The sequence below is a fragment of the Halyomorpha halys genome, unplaced genomic scaffold (genome assembly GCF_000696795.3).
Source record: "Halyomorpha halys isolate HHAL.00 unplaced genomic scaffold, Hhal_1.1 Scaffold2270.1, whole genome shotgun sequence".
NCBI classification, from domain to species: domain Eukaryota; kingdom Metazoa; phylum Arthropoda; class Insecta; order Hemiptera; family Pentatomidae; genus Halyomorpha; species Halyomorpha halys.
Genome location: NW_027108461.1, coordinates 2,754 through 23,413, shown reverse-complemented (window position 1 = coordinate 23,413; position 20,660 = coordinate 2,754). Strand labels below are relative to the sequence as shown.

The window sequence follows — 20,660 nt, the reverse complement described above, 5'->3', positions numbered from 1 at the left end:
AAGTTATTTTTTTATTTCATTTCATTTCAATATGGTATTTAGAATAAAGAGATACTAAAAAAGATATGCTTCTAATATTATTATTAAAAAAAAAAATTTATATCCAGGCTTTTTTTAGTTGTATTTACCAAATTTTGGACTAATTTAATTTAAATATCTCACTGTCTTTTACATATTTAAGCCGAATCCAACACATATTTTAAATTATTAGTCACATAAATATCACATCCCTAATGCATTAAATATCATCAAAAACGTAAGTCGGAAAAAACCATAATTTCATTATGATTATGTTTAAAAAATAACGATTAAAAAAAGTCAAATATTATATTCAAAATATAATTTGAAGATTCTAAAAATAACTTTCTTATGCGTCTTGATAATGATCAAATTCCCAATATGTTCGACTTGTTGGTTAATTGATGGAATTTGAGAGGCATGGGGCTTTGTTTTAGGAATCTTCCAGTTATATAAAAAAAAATCTTCATACAAGATAAATTCTAAGCTTTGCTGTTTATTCGTTAGAAATGATATGATTTTTTTATTTTTTCTATTAATTTTTCTCAGAAATTTGCTGTTTAATTGTATTTGCTACAATTTATGATGTAAAGATCAGTTTCATTCATTAAATAACTGAGTACGAATTGCTCTCTCTGACAATGGATGGTTGTAAATGACAGATGCATGGTCAAACAAAACTATGGCTTAGAAAAAAAAAAAGAATAACCAGTAGAAATCTGTGAGTGAAACCAACACAAAGTAGCGGAATGAAAGAGCTGGAACAGCTCATTTAATAAAGCTAACTACATCAAACGGTTCAGGCCGGTTGGTAAACCCGTTTTTGTCGAGCCGAAGCCCACCGCCCATCTCGAAATAAAATTGAAAATTAAAATGTACAAAGAAAAAGTGCTTTAATAAGAGTTATAAAAGAGAGAGAGGGCCAGGCTTTGTGCCGTGTTTATCTACGGGGACCAGGCAATGACGTCAGGATTAGCTGTTAGCTTCTGATTGGCTGTGGTCGGTCTGATCCTGTGGTTCTGTCATGACTCGTGCCTTTGTCTCTTCGTGGACGAGGGGCAAGTCTCATTGTCTTTAGTTCATTTGGATGTTTACAACAATTGGTGGTACTTACAATGATAATTCCTGATTATCTTACACATTCCCATGCTAAATTCCATTATTAGAATTAAATTTGGGGTTGATACTGAACAAGTAATATATATATATAAAGAACAATTGATTTAGGAACAATGCATTCATTTTCATAAAAATAAAAATATATGAGAACAAGAATTTCAGATATTGAAATTGACTGTACATCTAAATATTTCGCTAGTTCTGACATATCGATGGATTACTTCACAGGGCATGGATTAACTTTACGAAAAATTCAATGAAAGGTTGTATAGAAAATTGATTAAAAAGTTGTAATTTTCCTAAAAGAGACAATCTTTAAATTTATTTTTCGTAAAGTTAGATTTCATGTAGATAGCACCACTATGTAGTATAGCCATCCAAATTATTATGTAAATGCACACCAAATATAGTCGACATTAAAAAAAATTTCGTTTTGTAAAAAAAAGAAGAATATATATGTGTGGATTATATATGTTTTTTTTTATCCCGGTCAATACTTCATTTCTGACATATTGGTGATTATGCCACAGGTGACTAATCTATTTTAACTAGAGTAGGAGAGTCAAGTTTTCAATCACGATATAAACGTCAACCACCTCCCAGATCGGATTTGAACAGGTGCCACTACAGACTCCAGGCTGACGTCTTAACGTCCACGGCTATAAACGGCCTCTATAATAATATGTATTATTTATCATATTTGACCTCTAATTTGACTGTGTATATGACAGAACATACATATACCAGGATGAGATATAGTACATTTTATTTATTGCTATTTACAACGGTACATTATAATACATTTAGTAAATTTGATCTCAGTTAAATTGTGAGTGTTACAGGTTTGTAGAGAAACTACCCATTGGTAGCACTCTAATGACGCTTTACATCAGCAGGTCTCGAGGCCATCTTCTTTTCAGACGCCTCGGAGGATTGACAGGAATGGAAGAGAAAGCAATGTTAGAAACTAGCGGGTTTGGGTGGTTAGGGAATTTGTAATGGAAGGAATGATATCTGGTTTGGGCTAGATCGGTTACATATGTGACATTAAGGTCTTTATGTATGATTTTATTTGTGACAAAGTAAAGAATATTGAGGATATAGCATATAAAATCACATTTCCCTAACTTTACAGGAAAGCAGTTTGAACAGATGTTTTCCTCCGAATAAAAAACGAATTAAAATTTGAGTTTTGACGGAAATACAAGGTTTCGAGGAAGGTGTATAGAATGGAGAGAATGTGTATGACTGTAGAGGTGATAGTAATGTTTTAATATTGACCGCCTGGAAGTGCCACTTTATAGAATCGATTTTTAATATTTTTTTTATTTTAATTAAACTGGGGATATCAATGTCAATCAATGGCATATTAATTAAATGCTCTTTGATATCAGCTAGGCACTATCCTCATTGAAAAATTCTGACAGGGCTTAAATGACGATTTTTTTTTAAATACTGCTTAAGTATCTTTAATTTTGTTTATTTGAAATAGTTAACCATTTAAAATTTTTATTAGTAGAGAAAAACGGATGAGTATATAAAATATAAAAAGATTTGGCAATAACTTGAGCATATAAGAGAAATAATATTTTTTACTGGCTTAAAACACATTTTAAGAAGTAACATTAGCAATAAATATATGTATTATATATCGTTGAAATGGCAAAGATTTTAGAAAAAATAGATTTAATATAGAAAGTCGAAGAAGATACTTGGGGAATGACGAAAATCGCGTAAATAAATCTATTCTAACATGGGCTCATTGGCGGACGCATGCGCAGTTTTTCCGTTAAGTCTGATACTGTTGTCATGTTGAAATTATTATTAAATATAATTATATACTAAATATAATATTTAGTTGACAGGATGACCAGAATCATACCTACTATTTTAAATATTGATTTAATAACAATTCAATATTGAAAAAAATAGTTATCTTAGTTAACTGTTATACTTCAGTCATACTTATTTAAACGAAAAATACTAAAATGTTGTAACGAGAAATATTCTTCCCCATAATTCCCATAATAAATGTTCTGGTATATAAGTATAAGACCATATCTTTTTTTTTTGAGAAAATTCGATACATTTAGGAATTAATTAACGAGACTGATTTAATATTTTACTATACGAAAAGTACATAAAATAATATAAGTTTAGAATTACTGGATGGAGTAAACAAATAAAATTAACCTTCAATTGGTGAAATGAAATTTACACACCATAACCATTACACAATGAACACAAATACACAAATGAACACTCATACACAAACGAACCATTACACACCTTTTTTTCGGTTAAGATTCCCATTGGAGTCCTCTACTGCCTAACCATGGTTGGGGTCATAGTTTTTCATTTTGTGGGACCACCACTCAATGACAAAAATCAAGGCCCCTGGCCGGATTCGAACCGGCACTGCCAATAGACATCAAAATGGTAAGACTGTGTTTTAACCCCTGAACTACGGACGGCCCTACTTTTTCTTCATTTCTCCAATTAAAAATTAACTCAATTCCATAGTCTTTATTCCTAAAGGTGTTGAATTATATGTGATGTTTAGTACATAATAATTATTATGTAAAATAATAATTAATAACTTAAATCGACGAAGAAATTGTATTTATTTAATTTTTTAATTAAGAATTGACTATGCTCTTTAGAGTTTCCTGAAAACAGAAATGGTATCCCTAATGTTTTGATATGCAGTGTAATTATCTCTAATATCACTATGCAAAGCAGAATGTGTTGAATAAAAATATTTTATATTTCTCAATTGATCGATAATGTATATTGCTCCCTATACCTCTGAGGTGTAGATTATTTTTGCTCTCGTTCATATTATAGATCATTTATCAAAACCAAATAATATTGAATGGGTAAAATCAATAAAATAAAATTTAGAGCATAGTAATAGCATTATTTTTATACCTTACAAATGAATATTACTATAAGAAATATAATATAATAATATTTTAGAAATAACCAAACTTTATCGCACTTGCTCAGCCTCCACTGGCTCACTACCACACGTGGGGGAAAGAGTGAGCTCAGGGATCCTCAGGTCCTTTGTGTAAATATTGTATATGTGACATTGAGTGTATATGTGACTAGAGATTATATTATTTTTATTTTTCATACACATAGTTTGATTATGATCATTTTCTTTATCCTTTGTTTGTATATATTTTAAAAGTGAATGTGATCATTCATCACTGTTACCTATTGCCTACAATTGTAATATCTATCAATAAAAAAAAAAAAAAAAAAAAAAAAGAACTAATCAAAATACCTGTTCAACTCTATAAAACAATCATATTTCTATCATGTTAAATTTAACCAATGGTTTTTGTGTAATTATTTTTATATATTTACATTATATGATTATGTAGTGAAACTTAACTAATAGGAACAAGTCCAAAAATTATGTAGGCTAAGGACTTTCCCCAAAACCTGTACGTTTCGATTTCATTTATTTTACAGATCACTAATTAAAAGACACTGTTGAATGTTATTTCCCAAGAGACTGTAAACTAAGACCCCTAAATGTCTGCGATTTGGAAACAAGAAACGTTAAATGTAATATTAAGTTACAAGAGGAACTTGCCTTAGTCGGCTTTTGAAGATGGGCTTTATGTTCGTAGTTGATGAGATTTTCTTTTGCAGACACGAGAAACTTCAATACTTCACTCAGTACAATATAAATGTATAAAGCTGAGTTCATGGATGACTTGGGATGATAGATGAAGTGTCCAAATCCGCTTTATAGATAAGCTTAGTTAGTTAATTGAATGCTTACAGCATTAACTTGATGTTGGGCAGCTGGCTGGTTTACTGATCATGATATTTGCTTTGGATTAATGATGATGTATCATTTAATCATATTAGGACAATATATATAATTATAATGTACGTTATTGTTGATTTTTAAATTGCAAATTGAAACTGATAAATTAATTTGCACTATATCATGTCGATTTCGTAGAAACTTCAAATTTAAAAATATTTGCTGTTTTTCGCTTTATATGTCAGCTTTTTTTATTTATTAGTTTTATTTCATAATTTATTAATCATTAATAATAAACATAATTAACAAACAGTAATATAAATAGCATACAATAAATGTGTGTGGGGTTAGTAAGAATTGACTAGTCATAAAGAAAAATAATACCAATAAAATAAATTTCGAATTAATAAGTCAGAGCTAGGAGAATATTATATCGATATTTCTTCTTCCATCACTTCTATCAGAATTTTATTATTATAATAAAAAGTAAATAAAAAAATACTTATTAAAAAAAATTGTAAAATTATAACGGTTTATTTTATTTTGTTTAATTCTTCATGAGTAATTTATGAATAAAATTAATAAATAATAAACAACATTAAAAAAAGTAAACAAATATATTTTTTAATTATCTTATCCCATCTAGCAGTAGTTAATTGAAGGCTACTTCCGTTTCCTACCGTCATCACATTTGCAATGCTAATGAGTGGTTGTTTGGCAAGGGGCTAAAAACTTTATGAATTATTAAAAATGAAAATTTGTTTTTTCGTGTACCTTTCTCTTCGGTTTTACATATAGCTCATATGTTTTCTGTTAAAGGCAAAAGTGATGGAATATCTGAAAAATTTTAATACTAAAATTGGTAAATATCCAATCTTTTTTGATATATATATATATATACGTTATTTTTTTATTTATTTTTTTTTAAATAGTTATATTGGACAAAATGTTGAGGAAAACATATCTATATCTGTGAAATCATGCAATATAATTTTAATAAATTGTGTTGATTAAATTTCATAAAAATAAAATGAATAGCTTTGTATTAGTATTTGAATAACTATTTATTCTCTCCTTTTTTATTTTCTCAAATTTACCTGTAGCAGTTTTAGAGCTTTTAATATAAATGGACATTTAAGTTGATCTTTGAAATATTTATGTCTCGAAGTTCTTAGAATGGATGAAACCAATAATAATAATGAATAATGAATAATGAATAAATGGACCATAAGTTAGACTACAACTTAAAACCTTACAGATTCGTTTATTAAAAACAATAATTATCAAATTCTTTAATATTTCATTTTCATCCATAGTTTATTACTTTTAAGAATTAGAAATTGTTTTTTCAAATTAACAAAATTAAAGAGATATTGTTATCACGGTAATCCGAACTGGTGTAAAAAATTTTTTTGGAAAACTCAACAGGCAATAACATTTTTATTGGACATAATGCCAACTAGTTTAAATCACAAATGTTTTTAAAAGTTTGGTTAAGTTTAAAACTGATTGTTTCAGTTTCACCTACTCATTAGACATTTGGTGCCCCCATAAAAAAAAAAAAACATAAAATGTAAAACAAGGTACTTGAATTTAAGAGATTTATATTTGTTTTATTAATTTTGACTGTTCTATATTAGTTTATGTTTTAATTATATTATATTTATTATTTATATTTCATTCAATAAGTTTTTATTTCAGTTCATTTATTAATAAGCTAAAACTAATTTGTTAGAGATAAAGTTTTGTCATTTTATTTTTTTCCAACTAGTGGTGGGTGCCGTACCAGGGTAGACGCCCCCGGGCTTCCCTAAGGTACACTTACTGTACTCTTTTTATGTGTTTTGATTAAAATGATCATTAATATAATAAAAAAAAATTTAAATGTCTTACATATTTTACGGTAAGATATTTAATTTTTTTGTCGTTAAAGTAAAAAAAAATATTTTAGGTGAAAAAGTAGATGTCAATAAATTAAATTTTATCAAATATAAATACTAACTTTAAATTACCAATATTTAAAATTTTGAATATTTTAACCGAATTCTGTTTTCTGTAAAGTTAAGGATAATTAAAGAATCTAGGATTTTATAAAAAATATAATCTTTGTTGGATTATTAATGTGAGAGAAAATTCAGGACGTTATATAATCTCAAAGGGAGGGAAAAGACAATTTTCTGGGTCTGTGCAATCTCGTAGGAGAATATTAACAATTTAGCTTTTCCGCCCAACTTCTTTTCATAGTACTTATTCAAGAGACATTCTTACTTATACAAATATCTACTTGCTTTTATAAAGGTCACAGGTGAAATTGCAGCACTACCCGAAACAACTTTGTCGTTATGAATATTATTAGAATACGAATGTACAAATTTTAGTTAAAAAATGACAAAAACATTTAATCCTGCATACACGAATTAAATATCAGAGCCCTGAAATGAAGTTCATTGAAAATGCCTCTAGTATCTGTTTTTATAATAGTAACCTCAGACAAAACTTCATAATAACTTTCTCCGTTTATTTTATTTTTTTGCTAAGAACAAATTTTAGCGACGTAAGGCAGTATCAAAGTCGAATTATCGACCATATTTAGCACTTTAGCACACAAACGTCAAATTAATTTCTCGGATATAAAACACTTACTCCAGGAATGCGCTGTGTGAATGACTTCTGTATCATGTATTATTTTAAAGTGTTAGGGAGATGTAGTTTCTGAAGTAGCATTTTTGGAACGAAGTTATATCAATTTATAAGAACTTTTTTAAAAGTTATGATTTATCCACACACAAGACTGAAACGACAAGAAACTGCCCATAGACTTCGATTGCTTCAACACCTACTTGACAAACGCTCAAAACTTCCCATTCACTACAAACAATTATTATACACTACGATAATCAGACCAATTTGGACATATGGAATTAAGCTCTGGGGCTCTACCAAACCATCAAATTCCTTCCACATCCAATCCTTACAATCCAAAATCCGACTTAAAATTCTTGATGCTCCTTATTACGTTACAAATAAACTCAACCACAAAGACCTTACATCCCATTCGTTGCAGATTTGGCCCAAAACAGTTGTGTGTCTTTTCATTCCAAAACCCTTATCAATTCTAACCCATTAGTTCTTAATCTCTCATCTTTAACAATTACTGATAATCCTCCGAGGCGTCTGAAAAGAAGATGGGCACGGGACCTTCTAATTTAAATTAATGCTTGAAGTACCACCAATGGATAGTTCCTTCCAAAGATTTTCTAGTGTAAATGATACATTCCACATATTTACTTATTGTATTTATTATTTTGCAAAGATGTAAATTACATTGAATAAATAAATTAAAAATCAGTTCTGATTTAACTTTTTAAAATTCTTCTTTTGTAATATTTAAAAACATAAAATAATTTCAAATAGGAAATCCCGCTCTTGCATGGCTTACAGGTCGGTGCTGTAGTTTCCAAATTAATAAACATGTCCAAGTTTTGCTATATGTCAATCATTTTGACACTCACAGAATTGTGTGTGGAACTCAATGGACACTTAACCTTTGTGGCAGGTTTAGGTCATGCGGTCACCACCCACACAGAACGCATATTACAGCCGACAAAATGTTTAGGTATTGTGGAACATTCAGTAAGTTTGATATGAAACTATATTGGAAGCATTTCTGGTCCGTTTCTAATGGGAACAAATCTAGTCCAGTGATAAATAAAAAAATGTAATATGGTGTTATATGTACAAATAGAAATAAAAATGTAATATGAGAAACACATTCAGATTCAATTTGAGTATTATCAATTTATTTATTAATATGTAATTGGTTTATTAAATTATATATATTTATATATTATTAATATACTATCTCGTACACGTGTTAAATTTAATGTTTTATCTAATTTAATTTTTTTTTAATGCATTGAATTTTTTTAAATATAAAAATAACCTCTACCAAAAATGTTGACTATTATTAATACAACTGCATATTGAACATAATATATTGACCATTTTTTTTATTTTTTTAGACACGAAACGTCCTTTTAGACCACGCGTTTATCATTTTTCCCAACTTTCCCCATATATTCCCCTCCTTTCCTTTCTTCCCATCTCTTCTTCATCTTTCCGACTGCACTCTTCATTCTTCCCCGCTCCATGCTCTCCCCCTTTCCATCTCTTTGGCATCCACAAGGATCTTTATCTTCCTTAATTGTTTCCTATATTCATCTCAATTGAGGCAGCCTCCTAATTTCCCCGTTTCTTTCTTTATCTGCTTAATGTACCTCGCGTCCCCTTTTTATCTCCATATTTGCCCAAAGATCTCCCTTTTAATTCTGCTCGGGTCCATACTGACCATATGACCGTAGAAACGCAGCCTTGAACATTATTATTTATTATCATACACTTTTTTTTTTTTTAGATTTTCTTTTTCAACTCTCCTTGACCTTATTGGTAATTAATTTTAAAAAAATATATATTAAAAATAAACAAAAAAAATTTAATGGTCCTATCACATTTCTAATCTAACTGGTAAGCATGTTATATTTGGAAAGTTAAATAAAATTCCATTTTTTCACCTTCTTTGCTATTCGTCAATATCAAATACTTTGGATTCAAAATTTGAACACAAACATATTCTCGTATGCATAGTTATATTACAAACAGAACCATATACCATCAACAAAATATTACATTTTTTTTTGGAAAATTTTAGAAATTTATAAAAATGTTTCACAACATCCTAACCCTCTGACCCTATCACTATCTAAAAGTACTAATCTCTTTAATCATCCTAGAAGAGACGGAAGTGCCCATGAAACCTTACGTAAAATACAGCTACTTGATTCCTAGAAATATTTGTTTTTACGCTCCAGTCCTCAGTGTTTACAGCTATATAACGGTGGTATATGCCTGTGGTGTTATACATAAGTAATATGTTTGCGTATTCACTTAAAAAATTAGTTGGTTGTTTATAATGTTGGCAGCTATCAGCATTGAAACATGGAGTAGTTGTTGCGTCCCTTCCAAAACACTTTACGTCTCCTAGCAAGGACATTCCGTTCCGTGTTCGCACGCAGAAAACTACCCCCATCTAAATGTTAAATGTTAACATAAGGGAGGTAAATTAGTCTAGAGAGTCATGAGTTCGGTTCGGGTGCGGTAGGCTCACGACTACTTCACCATTTTTCAATATTCGTAGTGGTCAGCTTAACTAAAAGAACACTAGTGTGTTTAAGGAGAAATGTAGGTATCATTTATTTTTCTTTCTATTAATTTTCATAAGTTAGTCACCTTATGTTTTATGATATGACACATGGTTTTATTTTATTTGTTCTAATATTATTATATTCTGTTAATTATTGTTGTTCATTTCTATCTTTTCAAATTTATTATTTTCATTATATTTTATGACGTTTTATAATTTCATTTTTATTTTTTATTTTACTGTAAGGCTCTAAAAGCTCTAATTTTGACGCCTGTATATTATTCTAAAGGGATCAATCTATTATTAGATTGACTATTATTATTTTTTTCATCTCTTAGAACTATCTTACATTTTTTTCATTGAGAGATATTTTTTTAAATTATTTAATAGACCTTAATTAATAGTAGTTATTATTAACGGCATCATTTTCACGATCAATAATTAGAATGAAACATTAGGTAATCTGACTACTGTCTGAATTCAATTAAGGTCTTGTAAGATAAGTCTTTAAAGATTCAATGATGAAGAACAAAACCATTAAAATTAAAAAAATAAACTTCGTGATACGGAAATTATTACGGTAAAAGTCACTATGAGTTTGATATATTTTTTAGTAAGCAAAGACTTTAATTATTTTTATAAAAGCCATTTTTAAAGAACTTTATATTGCTCCAACTAACCTTTAGATGAGGCTAAAACGTAATAGGAAAATGAAAGTTGAAAGTAATATAAGCTCATAATTTCCTAAAATGTAGAAAACATATTGAGCTTGAAAACTAATAAAAAATACCCAATGAGAAAAACTTCAGAAAGTTGCTGAGTTAAAATAAACGGTAGCTTAAACAAATTTAATAAACTTGATGACTCTTACGAGTGTAACAGTAGCTTTACTTTACCTTACTCTCGCCCTTCCACGGTTAGATCAAAAGGAAATAGCATTTGTCTCGTCCTGATGGATGGGAGTTCAAGTTGCCGTGAATCTAATCCCCCGACAATGCGGATTGGATCTAGTTGCAAGTTTAATCAATGAACGCTGGTCCCGAAATAAAATAAAAGAGAAACATCTAGTGGAGATTGGTATTTACTTACATCGCTAGGATGAAAGTAAAAAAAAAAAAAACACTTCATTAGAAGAACATAACTTCATTGTTTTCCTCCAAAAATTTTTAACACATAATTACTGTTAATGGACAGTGCCTACAATCCTCTAATTTACAACGTTTTTGCCAGAGCAATCCTAGAAAGTAGTTATTGTTACGAATTTATATAAATTTTGAGGAGTTTCATACTACCAAGTTCTGTAAGAATTACTATTGTTATATAAAAAGTAATTTCAGCTATTGTTACAAGTATTATAATTTTAATCTATAACAATAAATTTACATTTCCAAGTAATTTTAACTAATAATATAACTTGTAATAAACTACCTGATGAAGGATATAGATATTAATTGTGGTTAGCAATCACAATCATTAGTTAAATCATAACTGATTTCGCAATTAGTACAATGTTATTTAACTACAATAACTAATTGGAATTTTGTTTAATTGCTATTGCTAATTACTAGTTAAAACCTTATATAATTGCCTAAGCTGGTTATAGCCCAGTACTAAGGTCCCAAAACATTTTCTAATTATGATTTTAAAATGGTTACATGACCATATTTAAAATAACCTTTTTTCTCTTTTGTAAATCTATTAGCAATAAAATTTAAAAACATTAACAAAACTGTTTTATCCAGGAGTGAGACCGATATGTCAAATCTACGAAATCTCGTTTTCTGATATTGCCAATTTCATTATAAAGAATTTTAGGTATTAAAAAAAAAATTAAGTTATTCCAAGGCCAACTTGTCTGACAAATTAAGTAAAGTAAACCTCTTTGCGATACTCTGAAAATTATATCAGTTATTGTGAATTAAGGCACATTATTGGGACAGGTTCTTCGATGTTATCAATTCATTGCATCAAGTGTTGTAAGACTTGATATTCGATGATTTACAGAATATCCTAACTCAATATTTATGTAAAATATTTTTATTAGAAGAATAATATATTTTGGGATTATTTTATAAAAACTCAATACAATTACTAGATCAGCCACGGGACGTTTAAGCCAAAATGACGATGTATTCCCAATATCAGTTAACATGGGCTCAAAGACGAAGTTCTGCTTATCCTGAAATAAAATGAAATGACTTATGTTTGTTAAATATAGGATTATTATATAATTAACAATTATTTAATACTTAATAATTTTCCTCTTTCTACACAAACCTTCCCTTAGTCAAGTAGTGATCAGTACTTGTATTACAATCCCAGAAATCCCTGGGAATGCTTATATTAGTTTTAGCAGTTATTTATATATTTTTCTAGCAGTGTTTCTATGGCGTATGGAGGTTCTAGAAATAGAATTTATTATATATTTATGTAATTTTCTTACACATTTCTATCGGTTCCTTATAGCCTACCTACTATTATAATAATTATAAACTATATCAAAAATAAATTGCTACATTTAATTAACAAGAGACGAAACAATGTATTTACACTAAATCTATAGAATTTTAAAATACTCAATCTGAAACATGAAATAATTATTGAATCCAAAAATTGGGAAAATTATTTAATTAATTAAAATACTAAGGGTACAAATATTCATCTATTGGCAGTTCAAAAACAATGCAAACTGAAAACAAACATGTGGATGCACCACAAGCACCCTTTGATATCTGGGTAAAAATTGTAACCATACGAGTCGCGAATTCAGGCCAATCCAAATAACCCATTCACACTATTGTTTGGCAAACGTTAAAAGGTGTAGCAAAAGAACGCCGTTTATTAAATAGTTCTAAAATATTTTTGTTATATTTAATACTTTCTTTGATCAACTCTACATTTTTAATTTTATTTACTTCTTCCTTATTTATTTATTTATTGTTGTCCGTCTGACTTTTTCCATATCCTTTTGGTAGTTTTTAGGTGTCCTTTTGTTAGAGAAAAATTCTATTGTATAAAAGAATTCAATGAGAGGTGGGATATAATTTTTTAAGCCAGCGACCAGTTTGAGGAGCTATGTGGTCTTGGGCAATTTACGACTGATGGCTCCTCGTTGAGAACAAAAACGCCTTCCCTTTCGAGAAAATTAGCTTTTTGTCTACCGTCCGGGGCGGGAGTTTCTTATTATCGAAATTTCTTATACTGCCCAATAACATAAAACTGCGATGTAATAAAAAATCTGTGAAGTAAAAATATGTTATTTTTAAAAAAATTCATTTTTTAACAATATCACTAATAAAATACCAATGAAACACATCTATATAAAAATTAATTTACTTAACTAACTAGGCGGAACCAATATCAAATATCTAGAAAATTTTAGAAACAAAATTTAATTTATTGAACTATCCTATAACAATAAATTTGGTAAACGTATATTAAACTATATCGTACCATATCTGTTAAATCGCTTACCAGAAGCGATGAATAACTAATTAATAAATCAACCAAAAAAAAAATTAATTGGGTGCCTTCATACTTCTATGATTTCCTATAATTGATTTTGATTCACCTAATGACCATATCTGCCTTTATTTTTTCTTAACTCCACAAAATGTATTTATTATATTACAATTTGAATTAGTAATGTATGTGTGTGCTTAGTAATAGATACTATAGGATCCTTATTTTTATCACATTCTATATCATTTATTTTCATTCTTATATTAATTCACTAATTGTAAATTTGCTGCTTTATTATTCACTTCATAAATCCTTTAAATTATTTTTATTATCATTTTGTATTTAATTTTTTTTAATAATTATTATTTTATTTTTACTTTATTCTCATTTTAGTAGTTGTTAATTAAATTCTTAATTGTATCACTTGAGATCAATTCATATTGTTCTTATCTAGCTTAAAAATTATATAGCCTCCACGCATATAAGTATACGCAAAAGTAATCATTATCGCGTAATGATTCAAATATATGTTTGAAAAATGAAAAGTAATTTTCAAAGAATACTGACAAAATACAATAATTAGGCAAAAGACTTAGTCATTATCATAAATGTTTGAACGAATTAAAGACACTTGTCTTTCTAAAACTTTGTTACTCTTAAGAACCAGATGAAGAGCTGATTAGAGGAATATTTTGCATAAAATTATATTAATTTTATTTTTGTTGTAAACTTCATTAAACTTAAGTAGTAGAAGTTATTGATCAAATTGTAAAAATATAGCGTAGCCAACTGGTCGGACCATATTGAATGTTTTTTACAGAATAAATAGATAAATAATCCTCATTTAAATTTAGGAAAATAAGTAATAATTTTTCTATTGTATTTATTTTTCTTGATATTGAAATAGTATAATATTGTAAAATTATTATATAAATTATATACTATAAAGAATTAAATTAAGAATGCTGAACTTGGTTATAGGGCTATATAATCAATCTCATATTACATAGACTTATTAAATTTAAGAACAAAAAATCCATTTAAAATAGAACCTTTTTAAGGACAAATATACCTAATGTTCTATAATCATATCGTTATAGGTTTATCAATTATTTATACTATAATTATAGATTTTAACGACTAATCCTGAATGTAAATCAATCATAAAGGAGAAATAATACAACCTGTATAGCTTTATGTTCAAACGGTGCTGACGTTGACTAATATCTTTGTCAGCTTAGATTAATTACTCTCTGTAATTTTCATTTGGAGCTAAACGAGTATGAGGAGTAGCGATTCTCGGCGGAGATCAAGCCACAAGCTTCAGCCACAATGCAAGGAATGAGTGAAAGACCTCTTTTATATCTTGCAAACACATCCTTCCCTATTTTATATTTATAATTAGATATACATTACATAATTTTAATTTTATTTTGTAAGGGATATACTATGACAGGACCTATTTTATATTCATGTTGTACTTATTGTTTTTAGTAAACACTTACTTGACAAACGCTCTAAACTTCCCATTCACTACAAGACATTAGTATACACTAAGATAATCAGACCAATTTGGACATATGGAATTGAGCTCTGGGGCTCCACCAAACCATCAAATTCCTCCCGCATCCAATCCTTACAATCCAAAATCCGACGTAAAATTCTTGATCCTCCTTATTACGTTACAAATAAACTCATTCACAAAGACCTTAACATCACATTCGTTGTAGAATTGGCCTAAAACAGATATGCGTCTTTTCATTCCAAACTCCTTAACCATCCTAACCCATTAATTTTTAATCTTTCATCCTTAACAATCCCTGATAATCCTCCGAGGCGTCTGAAAAGAAGATGGCCACGAGACCTTCTAATTTAAATTAATGTTTGAAGTACCACTGATGGATGGTTCCTTCCCAAGATTTTCAAATGTATATGAAACATACAACATATTTACTTATTCTATTATTTTGTACAGTTGTAAATTACATTAAATAAATAAAAAAAAGAAGGTATTCATAGATATAAAAAAAATAAATATGTGAATGACGATAACAACTCTAATAAAAATTATAGGTAATTTAAAAAAAAGTTCCACTACAACCCATGAAATGTTAGGGTACAGTACTTTAAAAGACTATTACTAGTCCAACGGTTGCTCAGGGAAGTGATTAGGCCAGAATCAATCCCGACCTCCAGATTTTTACCTGATTAAGGGGGCCCACTTTATGAAGCTGGGAGGGCCCCCGGAGGTCTCCCCAACCAACAGTGCTGACTAATGGCTACAGTGAAACAGAAAATAATTGTCTACCACAGCCAAAAAATTCCTAAAATTGGTTTCGAACACTGGTTCCTTGGGGTCCGTAGTACAGTGCCTTACCAATGAGCTACCCACTCCCAAAAATGTGAGAAAAAAATGTGATAAAGAAAATTGTAAATATATTTATTAAAAACTGATTATATAATTATGAAATAATTTATATATGAGATAATGAGAATTAAATTTAGGTAAAAATTGAAAAAATACATCTGACACACATTCCCAGGTTTTTACAATATTTAACTCCATATCAAGCTTTAACAGCCTCGTGTTAAAGGCAAAGCAGGGCCCAAAGAGATCCCAGTGCTTTTCTCTTAGTGATATATGTAATGTAAATCTCACATATTAAAACCGATTCATAACTATATTAACCGTTATTAAATGTCTAGCACTTAGTTTGCTCCGAATAATCGCGTTAGGTCAGTGTTATGGTTATGAACTAGGATCATATAGTCACGTTTTTTTCTTATAGCTTCTTATTAATTTATTATCCATCATTATTGTTCTATGCGAAGTACACAAAGACTTCATATACTACATGTATCTACTGGAATGATATTTACCGGAGTATCTCCTTGAAAGTTTGGTGCACGTGAGTTATGTTGGTCCAGCTCGGCCGAAGAGACAAGTGGTTTCGGTCACGCAACAGCTTCATCACTCAGATAAGCAGCTGTTAATTTAGTGAGGTGCGCACAAGAATCACTTGAAAACATTTAATTAAATAAAAAAAAAAGGAATATTTCCTCAAAAGTCAACATTGAAAACCTGATTTTTTAAAATCATTTTAAATATATTAGAAAATTTATTGTTATTAATATTATGATTTTTTTTTTCGAAATACAGGAACGTTTCGTTTATCAGTTCAAGGAAAAGCTAAAGGAATGACAAACATTACCTGGAATGCATATGCCCTACTTTTAGAGCCTCGGCAGAAAATTGTCTAGTTCAGAATAAAATTGAAAAATTAAAAGAAATAGATACGATAGTGAGAATGAGTGGAAACAGTACACTACAGATTTTTGCAGGTTCGTATAGGTAGTTTGAGATTGTTGTTTTTTTAAAGATACCTTGAAGTTTGTAATTTGTATTGCAATTGTTGAGGTGTTTGTATTAGATGTTAGATGGTTTTGACTCTAATTGAACATGTGAGGTACTCTATACGAGATAGCCTCGATAATGCGTGCTAAAACAGATTAAGTAACTGGAGAAGATGAATGGACAAGATGATGGATGGATGGATGAATGAGCCTTACTGGTACGGGCCATAAGTCCTCGAAGGATGAAAAGTTCGCTCTCCAAGGCTCGAGCCTGCAGTCACAAAGGAGGATGTAACTCCGACGTGTACGAACCTTAGATCCTTACGAAATGAAGACAAAGTTAATGAAGGAGAATATGCCTGGAGTAGGTAGAGTAAAATAATAGACAAATATACATTTCCGAAATTTGTACAAGAATATACTGAGTATAAATATACTATCACTATGTATATCCTTACTCATTGCCTCCTAAAGAGAAGAAATTTGCACTGAGGTCTTCCAAATTCTGCCTAATCGATTCTCTGAGCTGCTAAACGACATCGAGAGTCATTGCTTTTTGTTGATTAGAAGGTTCAATTGTAATATTTATTGATTCTAGTACATTTAAGAATATTACAACATATAACATGATTATTAATTAGTTCAATCAAAGTATTTACAAGAAATACACATGTATCGATAAACGATATGCGCTATAACTGGAGTATTTCAAATTGCGGCAGCTTGATTTTAGGTTCATCATGCCGGATCGTAATGGTTATAGCGGCTAGTCATTACAGTATATACTAGCAGACAGCAGTTTTGCTACACGCTAATTAAAGGAATTTAGCTTGATGTTATAAATGAAGTAGATAAAAGTCGTGAACTTTCCGGCATGTCCCATATTACGGCAAGAAATTTAAGAAAAATCTATTGGAGGTTTGTCAGAAAATATTACCCAACTGGCTTAGGGATGAATCAACCCCCTTTCGATCACAATATTTTTAGCGTTTACCACGTATGCATGTTACTACTTTAAAAAACTAAAAAGAAACTAATGAAACTAAATAGAGAAAGAGGAATTTCGAAAAGAAATCAGCAGGGAACCGGACGGTCGCCATCGGTAGAAGTCGAGACGTCAAGACTTGGTCAACTCTTAAGTAACAGAGACGTCTTCGAGGAAATATCAAGGTATCCTGAATATCATAAAGAAAAGAATAAGTTCAAGTGTTCCTGAATTAAATTAAATAATCCGTCATGTCCGGCGTAGTTATAGTAAAAAAAAGAAAAAAAAGAAACGTTTTAGCACCATGGTTCGTTATATCATGTCCTACTATGCTATAATGGAAATCTTGTATGTAATATGTTAACAATATTTTTACTGTTACTTATGTATGGAATATATATCAAGTGGAAGTACTGCGATTTCCCTCATGAACACGATTTTACAGTTTTCGATAAATATAAAAATTTCAAGGTCCCCAGGGTCCAAAATAACGAGTCTAACAAAACGATATGTGTGTTTGAAGAGCCTGGTCCAAATACGAGAAGTTGTACGAAACTTATAACTTTAGTTTCATGTGGCTTTTAATTTTTTTCTTAGGGCTGGTGTATGCTGGAGACGTTACAACCTTTATGTTCAGCATTGGAAGTACCATTAAAAAGAGCTAACTATAATAAAAACTAATTTTCAAAATGGCTCGTTCCATAGTTACTATTGTTTATTTCAAATGAGTAACAATCCCACATTTTTAGTAGTTATGAAAATAATAAATATAAATAAATAATATATAATACGAAAAGACTTGATAATTAACTTAACGAGATAGGAGGAAAAAATATATTTTTTTCAGATTGAAAACGTATTTAATTGTATTTTAAGGAGCGCGGTAGCACTGTGGTAAGGCACGATGCTACTAACTCCAAGGACCCGGGTTCGAATCCGGCTGGGCAGAAAATTGTTTTATGTTCACCCAGCCTCATAAATTAAATACCCTTAATTGGGTAAAAATCTGGAGGTCGAGCATGATTCTGATCAAATCACCTCATTACAACATTGGTTTTGTAACAGTACTTCCTTACAAAGTACTGCACCCTTGACTCTCCGTGGGTTGTAGCGGTACAGAATTTAATTTCATTATATTTTTTTATTTTTTTTTTATCTTTATTATTATACCAGATCGGCCTGGTTGATATAACTTATATTATATATATTTTTTAACAGTTGATTATGAGGGGGTATAGTCATACAAATGACACCCCTAACTATATACAATGTTCTTATTAAAAGAAAAAAATCATAATAATAAAATAAATAGATAAGAATAATGCTTCTTAATAAAAGAGGAAAATAAAATTAATAACAAAAAATAATGATATTGGCACACTTAAATAACACAAACAATTGCCTTCTAAAAGTAAAAAGAAACAAGTTAATTTGAAAAAGGGAAGAGAGAAAAAAAATAATAACAATGAATAATAATAATTAGCGAATAGAGGTAGTGTGACTATGAATTAATTTTATATTTATTAAAAATGTATAAAAGAATGTCCTGCAGCAGGCTTCAGTCTTCGGGATGAGGTTGGGTTTTCCAGGTTGTTGGTCACTGCTCCTTTAACTATCGGCAACTGGGAGTGGAACTTCATGAACCTTTTTTGATATAATCCTCTATTGACTCCATAAGTAGTAATATAGAAGTATTATATAGCACTGAAAATCCTATGATTTAAGAAAAAATAATGTATAATAATTGTTGATTTTAAAGAATGACGAAAACCCATATATAAATGGTTTGTTCCAATAAATGTTTGATTATTAAACTGGCGAGTGCATGTGCGATGCGTTTTAATTAATTCAGTTAATCAATATTTTTATGTCACTATAGTTAGTAAATAGTGAGTTTTTTTAATTTTACTTAACTTATGTATTTTAGTTGACAGGATGACTAACTAATCATTGTTCGGATTTTCAATATTGACTCCATAATAATTTAGGATTGAAATTAACGTTAGAAGCAGAATGTTAACTGCTATATCTGTTCTGAAACGAGCTAGGATTAATTTAAACTAAAATCAGGGTGATGAGGGAGAGTTGCACCGCATCAAATCTTCGTCTTAGCCTCCTCAATGTTTGTCGATTCTCATCTATAAATAAATAAATTAAAGTATCTTTACTGACCTCCGCTGCAATGTAGGCCGGTATGACGCTGAGCAGTAGTTGCTCCTGTTGTTCCCGCTCCGTCTCCAGCCGGATCCTGGACTCTATGCAGGCCCTGGTGTCCGCCAGGGTGGCTCGGTGCCATCGCTCCGCCATTCTCCTGTAGTACAGTCCCAGTCCTGATCCGGCCAGCAGGAATATCAGCTCGCTTCCCACCTATAAATATCAAAGATAAAGAAGAAATTCAATAAGTTGAAAGATTTATAATTTATAAGTATAAATTATATCGGAAAAGAAATCTTCACGGAATAGAACTAGTGGATTTTAGTTCAGTCAACTAAAAACTAGAAAGTGATCATGGTGGTGGAAACTTCTGAAAATTTTCTTATTTATGTTTCTTTGATTGTTGAGCAAGATTTTCAATCTTGTGACCCTCAATTTTTCGTAAAAATTTGAATGAAAATGCATTCTGTATGTCTCAAAGCATGCTTCAAAAACCTTGTTATTTTGTTTTACCAGGATCGATTTATGCTAAATTAAGAAAGAGTAAATTATTTACATATTTGAACCTTTTTTTTTTTTTT

General features: G+C 29.7%; 1 protein-coding gene across 2 annotated transcripts in view; it reads right to left on the bottom strand.

The window, feature by feature from the left end:
- The window catches only part of Adcy2 (adenylate cyclase type 2 Ac76E), a gene marked incomplete at its 5' end in the record, with an annotated part of 101,863 nt that extends 81,571 nt beyond the window's left edge, over positions 1-20,292 (bottom strand). For both annotated transcript variants that reach the window (XM_014437094.3, XM_014437095.3), the window contains 1 exon segment: positions 20,098-20,292. In XM_014437094.3, coding sequence (XP_014292580.2) covers positions 20,098-20,292 — 195 coding nt within the window.
- Between the last annotated feature and the right edge of the window lie 368 nt (positions 20,293-20,660).